Source organism: Lagopus muta, chromosome 1 (assembly GCF_023343835.1).
Source record: "Lagopus muta isolate bLagMut1 chromosome 1, bLagMut1 primary, whole genome shotgun sequence".
Lineage (NCBI taxonomy): Eukaryota > Metazoa > Chordata > Aves > Galliformes > Phasianidae > Lagopus > Lagopus muta.
Genome location: NC_064433.1, coordinates 3,369,598 through 3,391,552, shown reverse-complemented (window position 1 = coordinate 3,391,552; position 21,955 = coordinate 3,369,598). Strand labels below are relative to the sequence as shown.

Sequence of the window (21,955 nt, the reverse complement as noted above, 5' to 3'; positions counted from 1 at the left end):
TTCATAAGCCAGGCTTATTGATCATGAAATGCTCAGTAGCAGTACACAAAGTCTATACTTTTAGTCTAATGGCCAAGTTACAGGAGTTGAAGATGCAGAAGTTTGTTGTTGGAGACATACATCTGTCCTTTTGCTTGCTATCCCTTGGAGCGACAAATAATGTAGGGTGATGATGAATGCAAGTGAGCATTTGCTTAAAGTCAGTGTCTTAAGTATCTCTTTAAAAAAAAAAAAAGTAGATAAATCCAGCTGTGCTCCAAAGCTGTGTTTTAGTTTTAATACTCCTTTGTCAGTGGCCTTGGCCTTTCTCGTGTGGGCTGGGAACTGATTTTCTAAAAATGCATAGTTCTGCTTATTTGCAGCTGTATAATACTGATGGATTAAGAACTAAAAATACAGCACATGGCCGTGCTTCTTTTTAGCTGTGTTTCAGTTGTAGATTCTTGCTATAGAGCTGTTATTTCAGAAGCCCTAATTTGTTCTGAATGTTGGTGTAAGTTTCCAGGCTTTCAGAAAGATTCTGTTAATTTCAATTTCATACAAAGAACTTTGAGCAATGGCAGCAGTTTAAGAATAAAACCTCTTCTTTTATTCTGATCGCTCTTAGAGATGCTTAAGTTGGATTTGTTTTTTACCACACTAAATGATGTGTGTTAAAGATGAAAATCAAGAATTACATATTTTTTAATGCGTTAGAGCTTGGGTTTGAGGGATATACATAAAATAAGTCGTTCTGGATGTCTGAGCTACTTATAAACATACAAATCTGTGTCACGCATATTGTTAGCAGCTCTGAATATGCAGTGGATGAGTTGGTACGTTAACTGCGTGAGCTGTAGTTCTTAAATAGAATTTACTACTTCCTCGTATTTCTGTACCTTTATTTTTGATGCAGTGTGGGTTTCCCTAGCCTTTCTCACTCTCCCACAGTTGAGTGGGACACGGACAGCTTTGGCTAATCTGTAGTATGAAGGCAGGGGTTCCGCTTTAAGACTTGTGGGGAATATTTTGAAGGTAAAATTCTGGCATGCGTGTAAATGCTTGCAGTCGTTGATCTGAAATCCTTGCAAACTTGCAGGATTTGTGGTTAGCTGTCCGTTCTGCTTTTCCATTGCAGGAGCGGTGGTCATTACAAGTATTTATATTCTAATGTTTTTTTTCCTTCTGCTTCTAGAAAAGCTGTGACCTACTTACTCTTCTAAATTATTTTGTTACATAAGAGTCATACAATCAAATTATGTAACACTGATAGCGACGGCTTTTTCCTGCTCTGTATGCTGTGTAGGCCTGAAACAGCGGGACCGAGCAGATGGGGGGGAAGTGATGGTCACTTTGGACATCTGGGACACTGCAGTCTCTTCTCGTGCACCTATTAAATTGCATTCATGATATGAAGCTGTGTAATTTCTATACTGTTGAAAAGTAAATGTCTGTGCAGCTTCTAATGTCTGTGATGGTGTTCCTCATCATCTCATAAGCAAGTTACGTGCAGTGCGTAAGAACCCATCTCCAGACTGATTCATAGGTAGATGCCAACAGTTCTAGTAAAAACAAAATCTGCATGTCTCATAGATTTTCTTGTGTTCCAGTAGTACCGTGAACAGGAAGCCATTCGCCTTTGCCTAAAGCATTTTCGTCAGCACAACTACACTGAAGCTTTTGAGTCGCTGCAGAAGAAAACCAGGATTGCTCTGGAGCATCCTATGTTGACAGACCTGCATGACAAACTAGTGTTGAAGGGAGACTTCGATTCTTGTGAAGAACTGATAGAAAAAGCTGTGAATGGTAAGACTCAGAGGTGGGTGGGGATATTAAAAACGAAACAAAAAAACATTGAAGTGTTAGTGCTTTCAGTATGAATGTATGTAATAGGAGATCTGTCTGTTCCATGTGCTGTTTCACAGTGTGGTGTCCTATCAAGTTCTGGATTTTATATGCATGATGAAAGCCAAAAATTAATTGGAAGTGAAATAACTTATCACAACTACATTTGGAGCCTCTCTTTCCCTTGATGACAAATTGATGAATTTAAAATCAGTAAACATAGGTTCTTCATGCAAGTGGCTGGCAAACTGGAGGTGGACATAACTCCAGTCTACTTCTGATAGCTACAAGCATAGAAAAGCAGCAAGGGAAACAGACACGTAGAACTTGTGTTCTCAGTAATGATCTTTATCATGATTTCTGGTTAGGACTTACTAGTTGGTGGGTATTTCAGCAGAACTTCAGCTGTATTTGAGAATGCTTTCTTTGTGAAGAAAGTACTCCCTGGAGGATGTCTTAAGAGAAGTCATAATGATTGGAAGCAGAGGCTGTCTTCACTTACCGGTTTCTTTGTAACTACTATTAATTTTTTACTTGGAACCTTTCAACTTAGAAGCACTGTGTGTAAACAGCTTTCATCTCCTAAGATGGAGGAGATTTACTTTCTGTTGATAGAATGGGATACAAGAATTGAGCTTTTGCAGTGAAGTGTGTCTCCAAAGATCTGTGCAGTGGTTTTGGATTGCAATTTGATAAACAGAGGTACTCTTGCCTGTGGGTGTCGTGCTTTTTGACTATGTGCAATTGCTATTCATGGGAAACCTGCACTGGCATAAGAGATCCTTGTGTCTGTGGAGTTTGAGACTAAGTGGGCCAATGTAATGGGTGTCTGGCGCCAAAGGTTTGTGTTGGTGGTTTTGTTTTTGTTTTCTTTTAAATTCTGGGCAAATCAATCATTTTGAAATATCTCTTAGAATAAATAGCAGCATACATGATTGATCACCTCTTTCTTGGTAAAAGCACTGAAGTTGCAAGTGGTTCTTAGGATGTGATAGAAATGATAGATTTAAAATCAGCATCACAATGCTTTCATGAGGAAGCTGTTCAATAGAGCACAGTTTTAGGGAGTTTACTGCAACAGGCTGTCAAATGGCTTTCTGTGAGTTTTGACAGAAGACTTCTGAACTATATAAGCAGAACAGCTCGACTCTGCTGTGTGCTGAGCTCCCTGAGCAGCTGCAAGCATTGAGCCTGAGAAAAGCCTGTGTTCGTCCTTGTCCTCCTGAGATGTAGAAGTGTTGTTGGCTTGGAAGGGAGTGTAAACAGCTTCCTGCAATGTAGAGGCATTCTTCAACTGGCAGCTTTGTGCTGAATCTAAGACCATGTGAGAGTTGTAGGAGGAAAGAGCAGTGGAAGGGCTGTGTCTGGCTCTTGCTCTGGCGTTGCAGTGTTACTCCAAGAAGGGAATGTCAGAGGGAGCTTATGAGCCCACCAAACTGAGGCAGTGGGATGCTGTATGCTGATGATTATGATCATGCCAAGGGATCAGTCTGTTGCCTTGGCTGTGGCTTCATCTCATCAATGCTTAGAGGCTTTCCTCTTTCAATCTCATTGCAGACTGTAGTAGAAGCTACTTCTTGAATGGAATTTCACTAAAGATCTAGAATGTGCTGAATAAGGTCCCTCAAAAACTGACCTTTTTCCCCACAGGCACTAATGAATTGAATGTTTGTGGCTTTGTTTTGCCCTGTTGCATATTAATTCTTCTCACCACATAATGCGTAGCATACTGAATTTACTGCATCCAGCAGTTTTCCCCCGAGACTACAACTGAGGAGGTGCTTCTAGGCCTCCCCAGTATACTGAGAGCAAAATTGCTGTCTGTAGTGCTCAACTTTACCAGGTGTGGAAGTATGGACAAAAGACTTCCCTGGTAGAAAATTCCAAGTCTGGTATTGTACTGACAGATGGACAATTTGATGTGAATAATCCTCTTTCCCTTGTTCCTGTAATCGTGTCCCTTTTTAGAGGTTGGAGAACTTTGCATTTCTTAAGCAACCTAGAAAAATAGTGTGGTTTGTTTTATCACTCCTTTTTTTTGTTGTTTTGTTCCAGCAAGTACAGAAACAAATATTTATAGCAACACACTATGGGTAGCTTAGCAGGAGAGTCTCCAAGCAGCAGAGTGAAGTTTCCTTACTGTTTCTGAGGGACAGAATAATATGCATGGGTGTGTTTATATTTCTTCCTTTTAATCTAGCACCTGGCTAGTTGAAGTTAAATGTCAGTGTATGCATCTCCCATTGCTCTGTTGCTTATCCTTAATGATTTTGCTTGCCTTTCAATACATTAACCTGCCTTCCCCCTTCCCTTCTGCGTTTCTTTTTGCTGTCTTCAGCTTTTGTACCCATTTAAAGCTCCCAGCACCCTTCAGTATGAAGTGATATCTGTCTCAAGACACTGAGGCTGCATCCCATATTTTCTGTAAGCTGGCAGAACTTGAACTGGGTCAATCCCTGCTCAGGACAGTATGTGCCCTCGCCCCTTGCTTGGTGGCACTTGGTGCTCGTGTTGCCACGCGGTAAGCCAGGTCAGGGAACTGATTCAGCTACAGTGGGGGGACTTAAAAGGGCAGGAACTAAAAGCTTGAAACTGCTGCTGAAGGAGCTTGTCCATGGTTATATCAGTTGACTGTCATAAGGCAAGTAGCTGAACACACTTGGTATCTCGCAGCTGGGTCTTTCCCTTTCTAGCTAGGATGGGAATAGATGTTTTCAGTCTTCACCACTTTCTCCTACAGTATCAGCTCCCTGTGGTCCTCTGCAGTTATCTATCCTTGCTTTGTTCTCGATGTCTCTGAAGTGCTTCTGTTTGAAAAAGGCATGTTTGCACACAGCACCTCACTTTCTTGGTAGCTTGGTTGTGCAGTCTCCTAGCTTGCTACTGAAGGTATGGGTTTTGTAACTGAGCTCTCCACTGCATTTTCTTGTGAAATAGATGCAGATTAACTTCAGTTCTGTGTATGATGAGTTAGTGTAGTTGAAGTGTAGAGTTAATTGAGATACACAGATTCTTAAATTATCCCTGTTACGGAACAGTTTGCTCTTTGAACAGACTGGACATGAATATTTGAACTGCTGACCTCTTGCTGATCTGAGAGTTCGTAGCCTTAAAGGAACCAACAAAGTGCAGTGAGGTTGGCAGTGATACTGCTTGCTCCATGCAGCCTAAGGTTTGATTTGTAGGGGCTAATGTTTGCAGCGATAGGTGTTTAAAAAGTGAAATGTGATACATCTTTTGTAGGCTATTTCCATAGGCTTAGTCATGTAGAAAAAGAGTAGGTGGTCAAGAATTAGTGCTAGCAGAGCTAAACTCTCGTTCTTTTGCATTGCTAATGGTGAACGCTGTCTTCCACCTCACATCACCAGATGATTTCTTTTGAGAGCTCAGTGGCAGGCAGCCACACTTTTCCCGCAGATTCTTTTGACTTGTGCATTAGACTTAGAAAATGGGCAAATGGAAACTCTGGCAGCTGTCTGACTTCCGCTCAGAAATAAAAGGTTCCTTAAATCTCAGCTGGTTCACAGACTTGGTTCAAATGCTTCACATTTGGATTCATTCCTATAGCTTTCAACCAGCCTATACTGAAGAAAAAAAATCTGCTTAGTATTCCTACAGAGAGCATGAGGAGTGCAAATTACTTGGTGAACTGGTTGCAACTACTGGAGGCATAGAAGGCTGCTTGAAATGGATTGAAGATCTGCTAGGTCTGCTGCATATTAGTATTCCGGAGACTCATTTGTTCCTTCTGGCAAGTCTCCTATCTGTACGCAGTACACTGTCTGTCTGCTTACACATGGGCCCCATGCAATGAATAAGATGGTGATTTACAGCCTGAAGGCTCAAATGTCTCCCAAAACTTGGGTTGTACAGGAACACAGGAACATCTGTATTCTTCTGGAAGCTGTTGACAAACACCACTTAATTTTAGCTTCAAATACTTTGGAGTTCATGTTAGAGAAATTTTAGGCTGGTTTGCTGCTCTGTGTTATACTGGGGTAGATGGAGAGAAGCTTGCTAGGGATTCAAGGCCTATGGTAAGTAGATCACAGAATTGTGGAATCCTAGGGGTTGGAAGGAACCTCTGGAGCTAATCGGGTCCAACCCCCTTTACAGTAGGCTGCAGATGGTGTGGTATGATGTACAGTGGTATGATTTCTGTAGAAGCAGGTATCTTGTAGGAGAGCTAACATTGCATCCTGATTGTTTTCTCTTATTAAGAGGAAAGTAAGAGGATGTCATAGTTTTGAGGCTTGAAAATTCATGCTTTCTTGTTGCTTTCACATCTTAAAGAAATTACATGGTGGCTGGATTCTTGTCTGACATCATCTTTTTCTGCTTCAGATTTTGTTTGGAAGCATTTTCTGACTATAAAAACTTTGATTTTATTTTACAAAGAAAAACATCTGAAACTGTAGAACCCCCAACAAAACAAATCCCCAAACTCCAGGAGTCGTGGACAAAATGTTGCTTTGAAGTTTTTCATGCCATTAATAGTGAAGTGAGTAGATTTCACTGTTTCTAGCTAGATGTGCATGTTGCCTAAAATTAAGCTTAGTACAATTTTCACTTGTTTCTGATCAGCTTCACAAAGTTAAATATTTTGGTCTGTAGTGTTTGTTTTAATCTCTTCTGGGTAATGCGTAATTGATGGACAAAATAAAGCCTTCAGTTACCAGATGAAATGCACTGGGTTTAACTATTGTGAAGTTCATGTTACATCCAAAATGCGTCACAACTTGTTGCAAAGTGTTTGTAAATAGTACAAAATAAAAGTACCATCTTTGGCTGCAGTGCTACAGAGTAAACATGGACATTGAGATGAGAGACCGCAGGGCCTAAGGAAACTACTTCTTTTCAAGGTTTACACTTCACACTTTTTCTACAGTGAGCTTGAAATTTATTTTAAACTACTGATTCATTGGAAACAGCTGACAAACATAAGTAGGCCTGGATCTGATCTTCAGTGCCTTGCAGAAACTGTAGAGACTTTTTGGTCAGCAGCTCTATTCTGGCTAGAGACACAAGGAGTGTGCTAGAAGTCTGGCATCAGATACAGAATCCACCTAGAAATCCTTATTTCTTTTTTTTTTCTCCTCTTCTCCCTGTGGTGTCAGACAGGTGGTGATTCAGCTCCCAAAACAAGCTGCTTCTGGTTTGTGGTACAAGTAGAATGAATGTGGAACTGCTCCCAGCAGAAAGAAACATTTCTGGGAAGCGAGCTGGAGCATTTCCAAACCAGTGTCCCATGGAAGACAAGAAGCATTATTAAAAGAGGCTGAAAGCACAGTAGGGGAGAAGTATCATATCTTGACAAGTGCAGCCTGTGGGTGTTGAGCATGGGAGAGAGGTTAAATCACCCTTTCGGATCATATGTGGTGTAATTCATCCTCTTGAGCTATTTATGTCCAATTATCTATTGGCTGCCATAGGGATAAATACAGTTTTGTCTTTGGACTTAAAGACTGGAAAATGATAACCAGGAGGCTAAATTTCTATCTAGGCTCGTGTCTAGTAAAATCTGACTCAGTATGGAATTGCTTACAGTGCATACGTTTGTTCTGTTGGCTTTTCTGAGTCGGAATTCATGAAATCTCAAGCCTCTTGTGTTTTATTCCACCTTTATTAATGCTGAAGAAATCTGAGTAACAGTCCCAGTCTTAAAACTGAAACAAGCCATTCTACATATGCTGAGCAAACTTCTGACTTTCCTCAATTACCAAATACTAGGAGAGCTCATGTTCTTGACTGTAAGACAGGTAAGAGTAAAATCTGCCCTGCTTTAACAGAGTAGTAAGTCTGAAAAACTTGCAGAACAGAGTTGAAGAAAGTTGAAAGCAGTTTTGTGTTTTAAGACCAAATTCAGTACTTTTTAGGAACTCTTGAGTGCCTTTAGTTTTCCTATTAGGTGGTTTCTAAATAGAGTATTCATATTCTCCCAGGAAGTCCTTGCTGGCTTGAGTTTTAATTAAAACTGGATTTCAGTCATGACAAAGTACAGGATGCCAGGAAATGCTCTAAAATATCCTCTGAATGTTGTGTCACGCTCACCAAAGAGTCTTACCTTTTTTGTAACTAAATAGGTACATGGGCAGTAAAGAACGATCTTTTTTTTCCCTCTGTGCCCACCAAGGGATTTGTATAAATAAATGGAGGCATTCACAAATGTTACGTTCTTACCTCAAAGTCACAATTACTGGGGTTGGAAGAACTGAAAAGTGTTACATAGAACTTGGTAATTTCATTTTTCCTTTCACTGCTGAGGAATGTAAAAGTGATTCCTGAGCTAGTTGGCTAGGTCTGATTCTAGTGAAGAGCAAAGCTGTTAGGAACATGATGAAGGATTTCTGAACGCATCCTACCCTTGACCGAGCAGCCTATGTGCGATGTTCTGTTTATTATAAATATTATGTAAATCTGTCATTGGAATTCTGAGTCTGCTCCTGTTAGTAGTTATAGTACTAGCGGTGTAAAACTGGCTGTCTGAACTCATTTTATTTATTTATTTTTTTTTCCTAGTACTGTATAAATGGAGTACAAATGCTTGTAATAAATCTGTCTATAGATGGTGAGGTAATGGGTGGGATAGAAGCAGGTGGGTGTTAAGGGAAGCAGCGATCAGGAGACTGGCCACTAGCAGTCTAGTAGTTTGAGATGCATGCAGAAAGTTAGGGAGTTTTTCTTAATGAAGTCATTTGAAGACTGGTATAAGTTTCTCAGTGCTTGCTAAGCTCTTCTCTTCGGAAGAAGAGTTTAAAAAATTAAATATTTGTCTAGTAAACTCATGACACGTGTAGAACACAATTAGGATCTGACCTCTTGATGCGAAGCAAATTACGTCTGGTAAGTGTATAGAGGGAGAGAAGACTGCCCATGGAATGTGGCTAGAGTGCTGCAAGTTACCGCTTCTTACAGAAATGCTGCAGTTGGCATATCTGGCCAGTGACCTCATGTTTCTTCTGTTTATCTTCTTGTTTAAATCTCTGAGGAGAGTGTATGCTATTATTTTGTTTCTCATCCAATGCTTGGTTGTCCCCTGTTGTAGCTTTTAATCTGCTTTTCTTTTTCAGGTGAAAATCTAGAGATACTATCTGACCTAGTTTTGAATTAACATGTGTTAAAATGGTTGAATTTCATGTGCATTGGCAACTTCTCTTTTGATTAAGTAAGGGGGTGGGAATCTGTTCTTAACTAAATACATCACATTGGAGATTTACAGACAATTGGCATGACCTGGCAGGCAGACTTTGTAACTGTTCATTGATATAGTAATGAGTCCTCTTCTTATTGTAGTGCTTCCTCATTAAGTTCATTAGCAAGTTTAACTTATGTATGGAGAAACTATTTAAAATGAAGGCATCATAGAGTCATTAAGATCATCTAGTCGAACCATCAACTCATCACCACCATGCCCACTAAGCCATGTCCTTCAGTGTCTGCAAAGGACCAACAGAAAGCAGCTTCTGACTTTCTGGGGTGTGCATGGTATGACTCAAACACTTGCAGTGCAAGGTCATTGCCATGACAACATGTCAGAGTTGTTAGGGAGGTAGTGGAGCCCGTTGCATGACAGGATGGTCCTGCTTTGCTGACAAATGAGCATACCTTTTGGAAGAGTATACTGGATTGACTGCTTTAGTTTTTTGGTTTTTTTTTCTTTTGCTATAGTTGAAATATAAGCCTTTTATATAGCAGGAGTTTTGTTTTGCAGATGGCTTATTCAATCAGTATATCAGTCAACAAGAATACAAACCTCGCTGGGGACAGATTATCCCCAAAAGCTCCAAAGGTAAGGATTTTTCTAAAGCTATAGCCCTCATACTACTCGTTCTTTCATGCTCTTTTCTGGATGGAGAGCAAGACATTGATGCAAGAAGGCCTTTTGTAGGACAGCTGATCTGGAAAATGTTATCATCTGTGAAAAATTTGCTATTTGTCTGCAGATCAATGAAATGTAACCTAGTCTCTGGTTGAATAAGGAATGCTCCAAGAACACTAGCTGTCACTTCAAGGATAACTAATCATTTCACGAGTAAAACTCAGGCTATGTTACCTGTAGGATTCTGTTTAATGTGTGGAGTCATCTTAAAGGGAGATGTACTGCTAAGAGTGGCAAATAGCTGCATTATCTTAACGTGGAATATTTCAGACTTGAAGCGTATCTTTTGAAATCTTTATCTACTGTACAGTAAATCTAAACTTCAGAATCTACCCCCAAATATTGACTACAAAGGACAAAAATGACTGTTGTGCAGCAACTGCAGGATTCAAAGCGCCAGTCACCAAGCATGGAGCCCCATCCCTAAACTTCTTGGGGAAGGGTTATGTATGAATGTAAACAGACATATCTTCCAGTAGAATGTGGATTATCTTTCTAATATTGCTTCCCTGTCCTGAACAATTAAGAAATCTGAAGTGGCTGGAAAACTACTTTAATTGGACAGTTGGAATACCTTTATGTGAGAACAAATAATTGGTGCAAAGCTAACTGTTATATCCACACCATTAGCCCTTTGCTTCACTCCCTTGGGTACAGCGCTGTGTCGTTTGAGTAACTGTTCTCACTTGTCTGCCTTTAGGCAGCATTGGGTGAGAGATAAAGGGAGAGCAAAAGATTTTCAGTGTTCCCACTACTGGAAAGTTTCAAAGGTAGCTCAGGCCTCATTTGTGAGGACCCGCATGCTTCAGGAACTCTGTGGATCCTTTGGAAGGCTCCTAGAATTGCAGTAGAGTACTGTGTTCACTTCAGTTATTTATTGGAGCAGTCAGCAGATAATTGTACAGTTTTATTTTGAATTTTACAATGTGTGGAAGAATACTAACTGAAGGAAGTGTTAAAGTTCAAAAATGATGAGTTAAGTCACGCTGCTTTTGTATAGCACTTGAACTATATGCGAAGTTCTATCCTTTCTGTTTAAGGTCTTATAACAGATGGCATTCTTTCACTCCTCTTTTTTTTTTTAAAGGTGATGGGGAAGACAGCCGACCAGGGATGAGAGGAGGCCATCAGATGGTTATAGATGTTCAAACAGGTGAGTAGTTACTGATTTCTTTTCTCAAAGAATTTAGTTACCTAATGAGATTTTTCACACAAGTATTGCAAATGTATTCTTTTGAGAATGCCTTAATTTTAATTTTTGGAGAAAAATTGTACTTTTGAATAATTGCATTAAATCATCTACTTTCTTTGCCTGGAGCATATTCCAATTGCTTTTCCCACTTGCTTCTTCCCTGCTAATACCCTGTTGGGCCTCTAACTCCTCACTACTTCACTAAGAAGCCAAGAACAAGTGGTTTAAATAATTTCTGTCTGTCTTCCCCTTTTGAGCAGATGCTTATACAGGAGAAATTAGGGATGATTATTTCCCTTATCTCTCCTATATATCATCTGCTTTGGAATAGCACTTGAGGAATAAATCTGATGTGCTGGAGTATTCCTCATATTTTGGTTAGAGTGGCTTCTGACTTCTGCTATTTTTGTGGAGGAGGTTCCATTTCAATATAATTTATTTTATTTACTTTACTTTTTATGAAAACGCTTTCAATAGCAGTTTAAAAAAATGGTTCAACCTCTGTTTTGCAGAGCCCATAAAGAGAAGAAAGGAAGTTATAGGTAACAGTTTTGATGAACTCTGTACTCTATAATTTTCTGTAGCTATGTCTTCTGTTTAATCAGATTTCTGTAGTGCGTCATTCCTGACTGAAGTGACTGTTCACTTAAGCTTCCCTGCCTGCATCTTTGCTAAACAAATAATTTGTATGAGTAATGGAGCTTTTCTTAGGAAAGAAGAAACAAGATCAGGGTTGTCAGTAGCAGAGAGGAATAAAGGGTGGCAATGAGGGAGTTGGCAAAAAAAAAAACAAAAACTGCAGTAGCTGTCTGTCTTGTGGTCGTATTGAGAGGGATTGAAGCACGTGACAGGATAGTACCTTCAAGAGTAATTTGCTAAGTCATAGTGAACAAGCAAAAATGCAGAAGTCACTGCAGTCCTTGGCTGTTACTCAGTACGTAGTTTTTTGCTGCGGAGAAAGCACTCGAGTTATTTTGTATATGAGAGCAAACTTTTTTTGGTGGAAGATTCATTAGAATAAAATGCTGCTGGAGGGTAGCTGGTGTCAGCTCTACAAAAGAGGCTGTGAACGCTCCCTAGTGGTCTTAGTGAGTAAGTAGCAGTGTCTGTTTCACAAGCATGCTGAAGAAATGCCAAACAGTCTGGCAGTGACAGTCCTTTAGACCTGCTGAAAGCAATAGAATGATGGTAGCATGAGTCTTCGTTTCCATTTCTGTTGGTTCTTAAGTCTTATTAAGCATATCATCTCTGCATTTCACTTATCATCTGTATCAACAAAGCAGTATAAAGCACAGGTATTTTTTTCTCTTTTTTCTCCCCAGTTGCTTAAAACTGGTTGGAGAGCATCTACAGAGAAAGAGTCTCAAGGTGTGAGAAGTGGGTTCCTAAGTCATGTTAGTCCCTTTTTGATGCAGCTCTCCAGTGGTGGCAGAATATGCTCCTTCAGAAAGTTTTACTGTGGAGCATTTAGGAAGTTTGGGAAGTTGCCCTTACTTTTGCTTCCAGGCCCACTGAGGCTTGTAAAAGCTTGTATGTTTTTGAGATTAAAAGCTTTGCCATGTAATTTAGCTTACAAACAGGCCAGGGGAAGTTCTTGGTGCTGTTTGTATTCTTAAAACCAGCTGCTGCTGACTGCTTGAGTTTTCTTCTGAACATAGGTAGCATTTAGCGAGACTGTGGGAGTTTGGCCAGTTAGGTCAGGATGTGTTTTACAGGCTGGAATTGGTCTCCCTGGCCAGCCATGAGCAAATCAAGTATTAAGAGAAAAAGGAGCAGCAGCACACTTGCAGATGTCATCCATTCCTTACAAAAACACCAAAAACCAAGACCAGGCTTACATGAATCATGAGAATTTTATTACATAAAAGTAGCAAGTTTTGGAAGCAAACGTTAATCACTCATGCCCAGGTCTGCTGTAGCTGTGAATATAGCTGCAGCTGGTTCTGCTTTTTTGATTTAACCTCAGGGAAATATTAACCAGTTGCTACTGATTACAATAATATACATTTGTTTTTACTAAGTTTTGTATAACGTAGAGCCTGCCAGATGCATATATGTGTTAATGTCAGGATAGAGGAGATGAGGTGGTAAGCAGCTGAGCTAGATCTTGAGTTCTGATAGTGATTCAGTCTGCTGAGTCTCTCAGTTTCTACTGAGTTTCTACTCTTAGTTTCAGGTAGGGTATAGTCAGACTTGGTGCAGGCTGACTTCTAGCATGTTTTGTCTTCCAATTAGAATAGGCTGAAGGTAACTAAAAGAGCAATTATGGCATCTCTATTGGCATACGGTAACTTGTAGTGGTGTAGCTCACTTCTGTCTGATGTTTATGCGTTTAATACTTACTGCAGATGTCTTGGAATAAGTAGAGTGTTCTTTGTGCTTTGAAGAACTAATATAGCATATTGAAATGAGGATGCAGGCATTTTGGGGTGTAGAGCTTGCCTTCTACTTGAAAAATTTGGTAATAACTCTAACAGTTCTTCCAGACTTCTATTTGTATTAGTGCTCAGATGGAAATCATCTGGGTGGCAGAATTAGGAAGTTGTTCTTGGTGTGCTTATAGAGAAATATGAGGCACTCCTAGTTATAGTTGGAAACTGCTGTTGCACGTGTTAAGACTCTAGACTTCAAATGAAAACAGAAGGATTATGTTTCTGCTTCTTGTGTAAGGTACTTGTCTTACGTAGGTCTCTGTATGAGAGGCTAGAGAGTTTTCTGCTCCCTGTTCTGAGGAAGGAGAAGTGTTAGGCTAGTCAAAACTGGGGGCTTAGATTAAAAATACAAATAGAAGCATTCCCAGAACACCTAAAGTGCAAGTAACCCCAAAGCTGCACAAGGGCATTCTTTCTAAAGTGAGCTGAACATCAGCCATGAAAACCTTATATGATTTGTGTAGGTCCTGGTGAAATTTTCAAGCGTTGAAGTGCAGGCTTGTATATAATAATATTGCTTCCCAGATGCATTAAGTGCTGATAGAGTGATTGCCCAGTGCAGTTCCGAAGAGAGCAGGTAGGCATCTGTTCAGCACTCCTTTCTTGATTAACACAGCTTTAATTATGACCCCTCAGGACTTTCTGTAGTTCAGTTATGACATGTTTTGAAACAGCAACTCTGGAAAAAAGTGAGAACAGCTAAGCAGTGTGCCACATTCAGGTTTGAAACTTCTAATCTACGGTTTAGGGGAGTCCTGTGTTTCGGATGTCTGGCTTGTAATTCCCTGGGTAAGGTGGAGTTTTTTTGTCTGCCTTGACAGAGGAGGTACAGTTTTATGGCCTCTAGAACCATGTAACTTATTTTGGTAACAGAATGATGGAGGGTTTTTTAGGATTTGTAAAGAAAATGAACTAGTATTGAAGTTATTTGAATTAAACAACGCCTTGGTAATATATCCTAATTCTTTTCAAGATTCATCATTATTTCATTTAGATAAAGCCACCTTATGTTTTGTCTCAGTTGTGTCAGCTTTGTCTGTTTCTCCTAACTATGGCAACTGAAATGTATTATAAAGGAAAATATTAGTGAAATGATCTTTATCAGTGTTTCTGCTACCTCTGTTCAGTCTCTGAAGCAAAATTAATTTGTTATTTTGGGTGTATGTTACTTTGCTTTTCCTTTTGTGAGAAGGAATTATTTCATTCTGTTAGATAAGTGAAAAGAGATCTGTAGGTTGGAACAGTGGGCGATTCAAAACAGTGGGCACAGTATGCCATAGTATATGTAGAGATGATGGAACCATCTCAAAAGAAACACGGAGCTATGAGAAAGATGAAGCGAGAACAGCAAACATGGGGAAGGATGCTGTTTTGCCTGAGGAAAACATTGCTATCCATAAGATATTTTATTTAAAGACAGGACTTGTGTACAAGATGAAGAGATCTCTGAAACAAAACACAGATGGCTTCTAAGCTTTGAAATACAAACAGCTGCTGCATCCTGGAGGTTACTCAACTTCGTGGTGCTTTCACATTTGAGAAGATGACTTTGTGTGCATTGTATGCCTACCCAGACTAGCTACAGCCTGAAAAAATTGTAGCCAGCCACCATCTGCACTGAAGTGATTCAGAAACTGAATGGTGGACAAGAAAATTCAACATCTGTCTGTGTGTTTGAGCTCAGTGTGTTCCTTTACAAAGAACACGATGCAGCTTGCAGATAGCTCAAGAATGATATGGTTGCTGCAGGAGATGTGGAGAAAATAGGCGTTCATTTCGGGGGATAGGATGAAGAGCAGCGGACACATTGCAGCAAGAGCAGTTCTGATTAGCTACACAGGGGAAAAAAAGGCACAAAACCTATGAGAGATGATCCAGATATTATGAAGAATCAGTCCTTGTAGTTATTTAAAGCTCTACAAAACCTGCTTTGTTACTGAAATTTGCTCTGCTGTGAGGGGTTAGAAAGAAGACTGTGGCAGATTTCTAGTAGTCTTACATGCAAAAATATTTCACTAGTTAGTTAAGTTGGAGTGTGTTCATTGCCTTGATAAAACAGGGATTCTGCAGTAGGCCAAGCTTAATTTATCAGCCTTCCCTCAACAATCTTCCATTTTACATCCTGATAGGAAAACTTGCTGTGCCAGAATCCCATCAAAGATTTCATCGTGCAGTGAAGACAGAGTTAAGAGGAACTTGAAAAGCTGACTTTGTGAGCTTATCCAAGCCTAGACTGAAGCTCCTGCAGGGTTTTGGGGATTTAACAGGGACTGGAAAGGGATAATGTATGTACTCTTCTGAGAACAAGGAACTTGCAGAGGGGTTATCTGGACACATGTTAATTTTTTCAGTGTATGTTCTCGATACTTTGAGGAGTGTTCTGGCACCTTCTAGTCTTTTGGAGAGCAAAAAAAGAAAATAATTTAGACATTATGAAAACACTTTTGAATGAGCAGGCAGTTTAGAAATATTCATAGAACATATTTAGAAGTATTGAATTTTTGTTCAACAGTAAATGTGAAGGAGATAAGGATAAGATGCTGGAGGATGCATTTGATGTCCAAAATGTAACTAGTAAAAGCTTTGGGTAGATGTAACTGCTTTCATGTTTTCTTGTTGTCTTGCAGGTTGATTTGAAAAGTTCTTCCAGTCAGTCCCTAAAGCAGAACAGAATTCTGATTTAATAAAGCAATATTGATATTGCTGTGTGACATGCAGCTATGATGCAAGGAAGGAATTCCTTCCTCTGCCAGAGAACGATGTTCTTCCTGCCTGCATCTTGATTTCCCTAATGTTACTGAAGTAGAAATAATTATACCAATGTGAGACTGCTGTTTTCTCTTCAAGCTTCGCTCCAGCTGCCTGAAACCTTGTAGTCTGTTCCCTGTGTCTGATCTCCTCTTTGGTCATATACGGATGCATTGCTTAGATGTTGTGGCAATACCAAGGGATGCTGAAGTTGTACCTCTGGGTCTGTGTTAGTGAGTGCTTTCCTTGAAAAAGTAACCCTTCCCATGAGATCCCAACTGAAAAATAGACTGGAGGTTGTGATACCAGTTGTGAGAGTAGTTCAACTTCTGTTTTGAAAAAACAAATGCTACCCCTCCCCCCCTGCACTCCCAACTATTTTTTTCTTATCATTTGGGAGAACAATTGTGAACTTCAGAACTGTTGAAAAACGATTTTCCTGACATTACCACTTGCAGATGAATTTACATATTAAGGAATGTTTTTGCTACTTCTGTAATAAGATTAAAAATGATGGTCATTCTGGGTCTAGGTAGTGATAGAATCTTTCATCTGGACTACAGTTGTATATCAAGATAAAGAAGAAATTTGGTATACAGTTCATGTATGCTCATGTTATTGCTGTGCTCAAGGAATCCGGGAATGCTCACAGTTCACACCAATTGTACCCCTTTTTGGTCCTTATACACCACTTAGTTCTGTGAGCTGGATTTAGGCGAATTTTAAAATCTGAGTTTTCATCGAATTCATTCAGATTTGCTATTAAATTTCATCTGAGACAACAAAGTCTTTACAGGCAGGCATGACATTTTGGCAAGGCCCCAGTAGGATACTTAGCCAGTGCCAAATCTTTTATTTTTCTCAGCTATCAATGAAGCTGTTGTGGTAATGTGGGTTTTGTGAGCTGTGAGAATTTATGCGCACAAAGAGACCTGCTCTTAGCAGGGAACACTGGGAGCCCTGAGTCCAGGAGGAAGGGTAATTAAAGTTAATGAACCAGGGTAACCTTTCCATGGTGATGACCACTATCCTGATGGTAGGTAAGGGTCAGGGCCTATTCCCGTTTTATAATCACACTTTTAGCTCTGCTCTTTAATTGGTGTTGGATTAAAAATTGGCCGTTACCTTCATAATAGATCTGGCTTGTGGATTTTAAAGAAGTTTATAAAGCTCTGTGATTCTTCAGTGGCTCGTTCTTCTTGGACTTGGTTTTGTGTTGTATTAGTGTGGTCTGAAGATGAAATATTTTTAGAATTCAAGACCAGATAGCAGTGTCACTGTGATGGAAGTGACTTAATCGTCTGTTGGTGTCATAACAGAGACTTATTCCTTATATGCTTCCCATGTTGGAGGCTTCATTTAGTTTCATCAGCAAGTCTGATAAGCTTTTGAACTCGCTGTGCTTGGAGTGGTTGTGAATTTAAGGTAACATGCTGTAAGGATGAGGCTGGAATGCTGACTTAAACTGTTACTGCTCTTCTGACATGTTTTTGTGACATAGGATTGTCAGTGGTTTACGGGCTGGTTCGGCCCCGTTCTGTGACTGGCAGGGCGGAGGGATTTCGTGCCTCCAGAAAAAAGGAACAGGGGACCCCAAAATAATTAAAAACAGCGGCAACGATCTGAGGAGAAACAAACTAATTTACTAAATATAGTATTGGAATGCAAGATAACACACTATAATACAATATAATTCTGTTATATTGAATTAAAGCTAATCAAATATAATGAGAGAGAATATCCGAAAGATGGATAGGCCTCACCACAATGCTGAGGTGAGATGCGCAGCCCAGTTGAGCTGCAGGGAGAAGGGGGAGAACTGACGAAGAGTGGACGAAGAAGAGCCCATCAGGTGACCTTGCCAGGAGTTTAATCTCCTCTCTGTGACCGCAGATTCCCTTGGGGAATGCAGTTCTTCTTCTTGTTCAGGCAGGTACCCAGAACTTGAGCATTAACAGTTAAACTCCCAGTGCCCCACATGATGTTATGATGTGGAATACCGAAAATAAAAAATCACAAAACCATGACATAGGGTAAATTATATTATGCAAGCCATTTTCCTTGAAGAGGATTTCATAACTGAAGCAAGTCGTCTTTTATAAGAGATCAACTAAATAAAAGAGGTTTTCGGCTGCTGTCTCAAATCTTTGTAGACTGTAAGTTTTGCATCAAGCAGGGGACAAACAGATTTCATTCAAAAAGATTAATAATGATTGATGGCACTGGTGGACAAAGGGAAGGGAAGCTGATCATGTCTGCCTGGACTTGTGCAAGGCCTTTGACATAGTCCTGCATCTGTCTCTAGATTGGAGAGAATTGAAGGCTGGACAATTCAGTGGATAAAGTGTATTGTTGATGGTTGTAGTGCCAGGTGAAGGCTAGTTGTGAGCGCTATTCTCTAGAGGTCAGTCTTGGGACTGATGCTTTTCAACATCTTCATCAGTGACCCAGACCGAGTGCACCTCAGCATGTTTGCAGGTGACAACCTGCTGAGTGGTGCAGGTATTATTGACAAAATAAAAGGAAGGGATGCTGTCCAGAGGGACCTGTATAGGCTAGACCTACAGTCTGTTTATCACAGGTGTTTTTGAGGTATTTATGTGTTTAAAGGCATTCTTTTTTTTTTTTTTTTTTTTTTTTAAACAAAATTAACGTGTTCTTCCTTTATTTTATTAGAAACTGTTTACTTGTTTGGTGGCTGGGATGGAACTCAAGACCTGGCTGACTTCTGGGCATACAGTGTGAAGGAGAACCAGTGGACTTGTATATCCAGAGATACTGAGAAAGAGGCAAGTAGTACATTCATACTGTTAATACTATATGAATTATTGTAGAGAAAAATGCTGTATTTCTAAAGTGCTTCTATACATGAATAGTGTGCCAAAATTATGAACAAAAAAAAAAATCGAACTTTCAAGTTCAGAAGACTTTTGAAATAGGACTGGGAAAATGTGAAATGGATGTGAAATTCAAGTGTTAGCCGTTACTGGGAGAAAGGTTTATTTCCCAGGAGTAGACTGATCAGCCAAAAATCAGTTCAGTGAGTAAGACATAAGTTAAATAATGTGGTAAGATGGAACAAGGCTGCCAAATAAACATTTCAGACCTGATGCTGGTGTTGAGGCTCAGTAAATTTTTTTTTTTAGCTTCTATCAAAAATGTGAGTAGAAATAGACGACCAAGAGGTGAAAATACATAGAACAGAGAGTAACTGCTAGAGGTCATGCAATCCGAGGAGTTTTCATGGCATTCAAGTCATTTTCCTTGGCCTGTTTTGCTTGCTTTTTGATGTATGATACCTCTGAAATGAATGTAGATTGGGCTATAGGTGATAACAAAAAGAGAGTTCCAACCTTTGACTCATGTAATTCCCATGACATTTCACAGTATATATTAGAAATTTCCTGTGGTTATTGTGTTCAGAGTTCATTACTTGTTTGTCAGAGCATAACTGAAGTGAATTAATGCAGCGTTGTCTTGAAGGATTGAAAAGACTGAGATTCCAGCATTTTCTGATACCTAAATTCAGGAACTGATTTCCTCAAGTATTTACAAAAGTCACAGATGTATTTTTTTTCTCATTTGAATTTTTCTGGGTTCTTGTCACTAGCTTAATTTATGAACTTAAGAGTACTGCCTTTTTTTCCTGGCAAAGGTGTATAGAGGTTGCAATCGAGTAGGACAAACAGCCTTAGTGGAAAATCTCACAGTAAGGCTCTTTCCCTTTGCATCTGTGCTTCATGTACAGAGTTTTTAATGTTATTTAAAAAATGAGCAATAATGAAACTGATTGTGGTATTCTAGTATCTATCTTAACAGTGCTGTATAAAGGTTAAAAATTGTCCTTACGTTTTGTATCTTTGTGAGCTTTTTTCCTCATCACTGCTCGCAGCTCTGTACTTCTCATGGCTTCTCACGTGTTTAGCAATGCAGTGTTGAAACTGGATTTGGTCTTTCAGTGCTGTAGGGTCAGCTTGTGTAGCTGAAAAAAAAAAGAGTTCGTACTGTTCACCCAAAATGAAGTGGGATATGTGTGATGTAATGAGGAAATTGGGATTTAACTCTTTTATCAACTTATATCCAAAAGATAAAGCTAGACCATCTTCTCCTTCGGTCCAGAAAATAAAAAGCCAGTAATAGTGAAAGCAAACAATAATTTTAACTGCTGTCTGTTTCACTTTTTTTCTTGTTTTGTAGCTACCCAGTGTGTGTTATTTTGTCTAACTCAGGATGCAATGTAATAAGGCCTTCCTGTCAAGAAGGGTGACTGTTTTCTTCCTGCATGAACCAGTGTGGGTAGTTCTGGTGTTTCCTTAAGCAGTTCAGTTTCTGTGGTGGTTTTTCTTTTTTTTTTTTTTTCTTTTTTTTCTGGGATTCTTTCTTATCCAGTTGAGCTTCTGTAGAGCTTGGGAGGCCTGGCTGGGATGCAAGGCATGAAACGGTGCCAGAAACAGCGTATGTTTTCTGAGTTCCTCGTGCCTGACTCTAGCAGGGTAATGCTGGGCTGGGAATAAAAGAATATAGAAAAGAACAGCTGTGGAGGAGACAGATTTTGGAGGAAGTAAAATTAGATTGCAATGGCAGGTCAGGAAATTCAAGTGGAAGTTGGAGGGATTGTTGGCTGAGAAGAAGCAAGGTCAGGAAATCAAGAAAAGATGAAGGTTCAATTGAATGCATGGGGAACTTTGAAAAAGACACATACTTAATATGAGTGGAGAAGTATTTAGAAATGGAGTTCCAGAATGGCTTTATGTTTAGTTACAGTCTGACGTGAATGTCAGAAGACAACCTACAGAGGCATAGTTCAGGATTTTGATGACTTAAAGCAGTACATTGAATGGGCTGCCAGCACTTGCCAGCAGTGGTTGTTTTGTTATTGTTGTTTTTTTTTTCTATTGGAGTTCTGGATGAAACCTGATTTAGAAATGAAAAGGTCAATCTCAAACAGAGAAGTAAATTAAAAAACAAAGACTCCAGATGTTTCTCTAATAGGACCATCAACTATTCACAAACAACTTGCTGAAAGGAACTGTCTGTTGACATGGAATTTTTGAAAATGTTCTGGAGTCCAATTGAACTTTGTCTTGTTTTTGTGTTATATTGTGCTTGTTCCGCTTCTAGCTATTTTATCCCACTTAATTTGTGACGCTGGTTGAATTAGCCACTGAATATTTCAGCTTGGATAAAAGGAGAAGATGGTTGCATATTATCCAACATCATCTTAAGGGTAACACAGAGCAACTGTTCCAGAGTAAAGGTACTGAGAACTTCTGATGCAATGCCAGATTATCTTCATCCACTTGGCACTGCGGTACAAAGAATTTGTGGTGACCTTTTCAGTAAATGGCGTTGTTTCTGTTTTTCTAAGTTTGCCAGTGAATTAGAGAAAGGTCTCTTTGTCACCTTAAGTTGCACTTGTGTTCTTAACAGTTCAACTACCAATGCTAATTTTCCACAGTCCTCCTTATCTCAGGAAGAAATGCTTGCAGTGGTAGTGAAGTAACTGGTGGCCCATGTTCTTTAGAAGAAAAAAAAGGTATCGTGAACTAAAGTGCAGTGTTGTGTTGAGTTTCCAGAATATGTACCCTAGCAGCTGGTGGGCAGACTGAAATTGGAACTTCCCAACCATTCTTTCACTGTGTAGAGGCAGGAAGGTTCCTTCAGTCCTTGTGAAATGATCCTCGTTCATGATCGTGTCCTTGCGGAGGAATTGTACCATGACCTCTCAAATGGACCCACAACTTCTGTCTGCTCTGTGCAGTGCTTGAGTATTCAACAGCTTTCCAAATCGGTTGGCACAAGGCATGGCCAAAGCGTGTGAAGTCTAAGAGTCTTTAAGAACTTGTAACCTGAATCAAGTGGAATGTTCTAACAAATGTT

The 21,955-nt window shown here is 39.7% G+C and overlaps 1 protein-coding gene across 4 annotated transcripts in view; it reads left to right on the top strand.

Moving 5' to 3' along the window:
- MKLN1 (muskelin 1) overlaps positions 1-21,955 on the top strand; it is a 679,793-nt gene that overhangs the window by 605,852 nt on the left and 51,986 nt on the right. For all 4 annotated transcript variants that reach the window (XM_048933812.1, XM_048933811.1, XM_048933810.1 and 1 more), the window contains 4 exons: positions 1,593-1,785; positions 9,536-9,613; positions 10,791-10,856; positions 18,752-18,864. In XM_048933812.1, the coding sequence (XP_048789769.1) occupies positions 1,593-1,785; positions 9,536-9,613; positions 10,791-10,856; positions 18,752-18,864 (450 nt within the window). The remainder of the gene's footprint in view (positions 1-1,592; positions 1,786-9,535; positions 9,614-10,790; positions 10,857-18,751; positions 18,865-21,955) is intronic.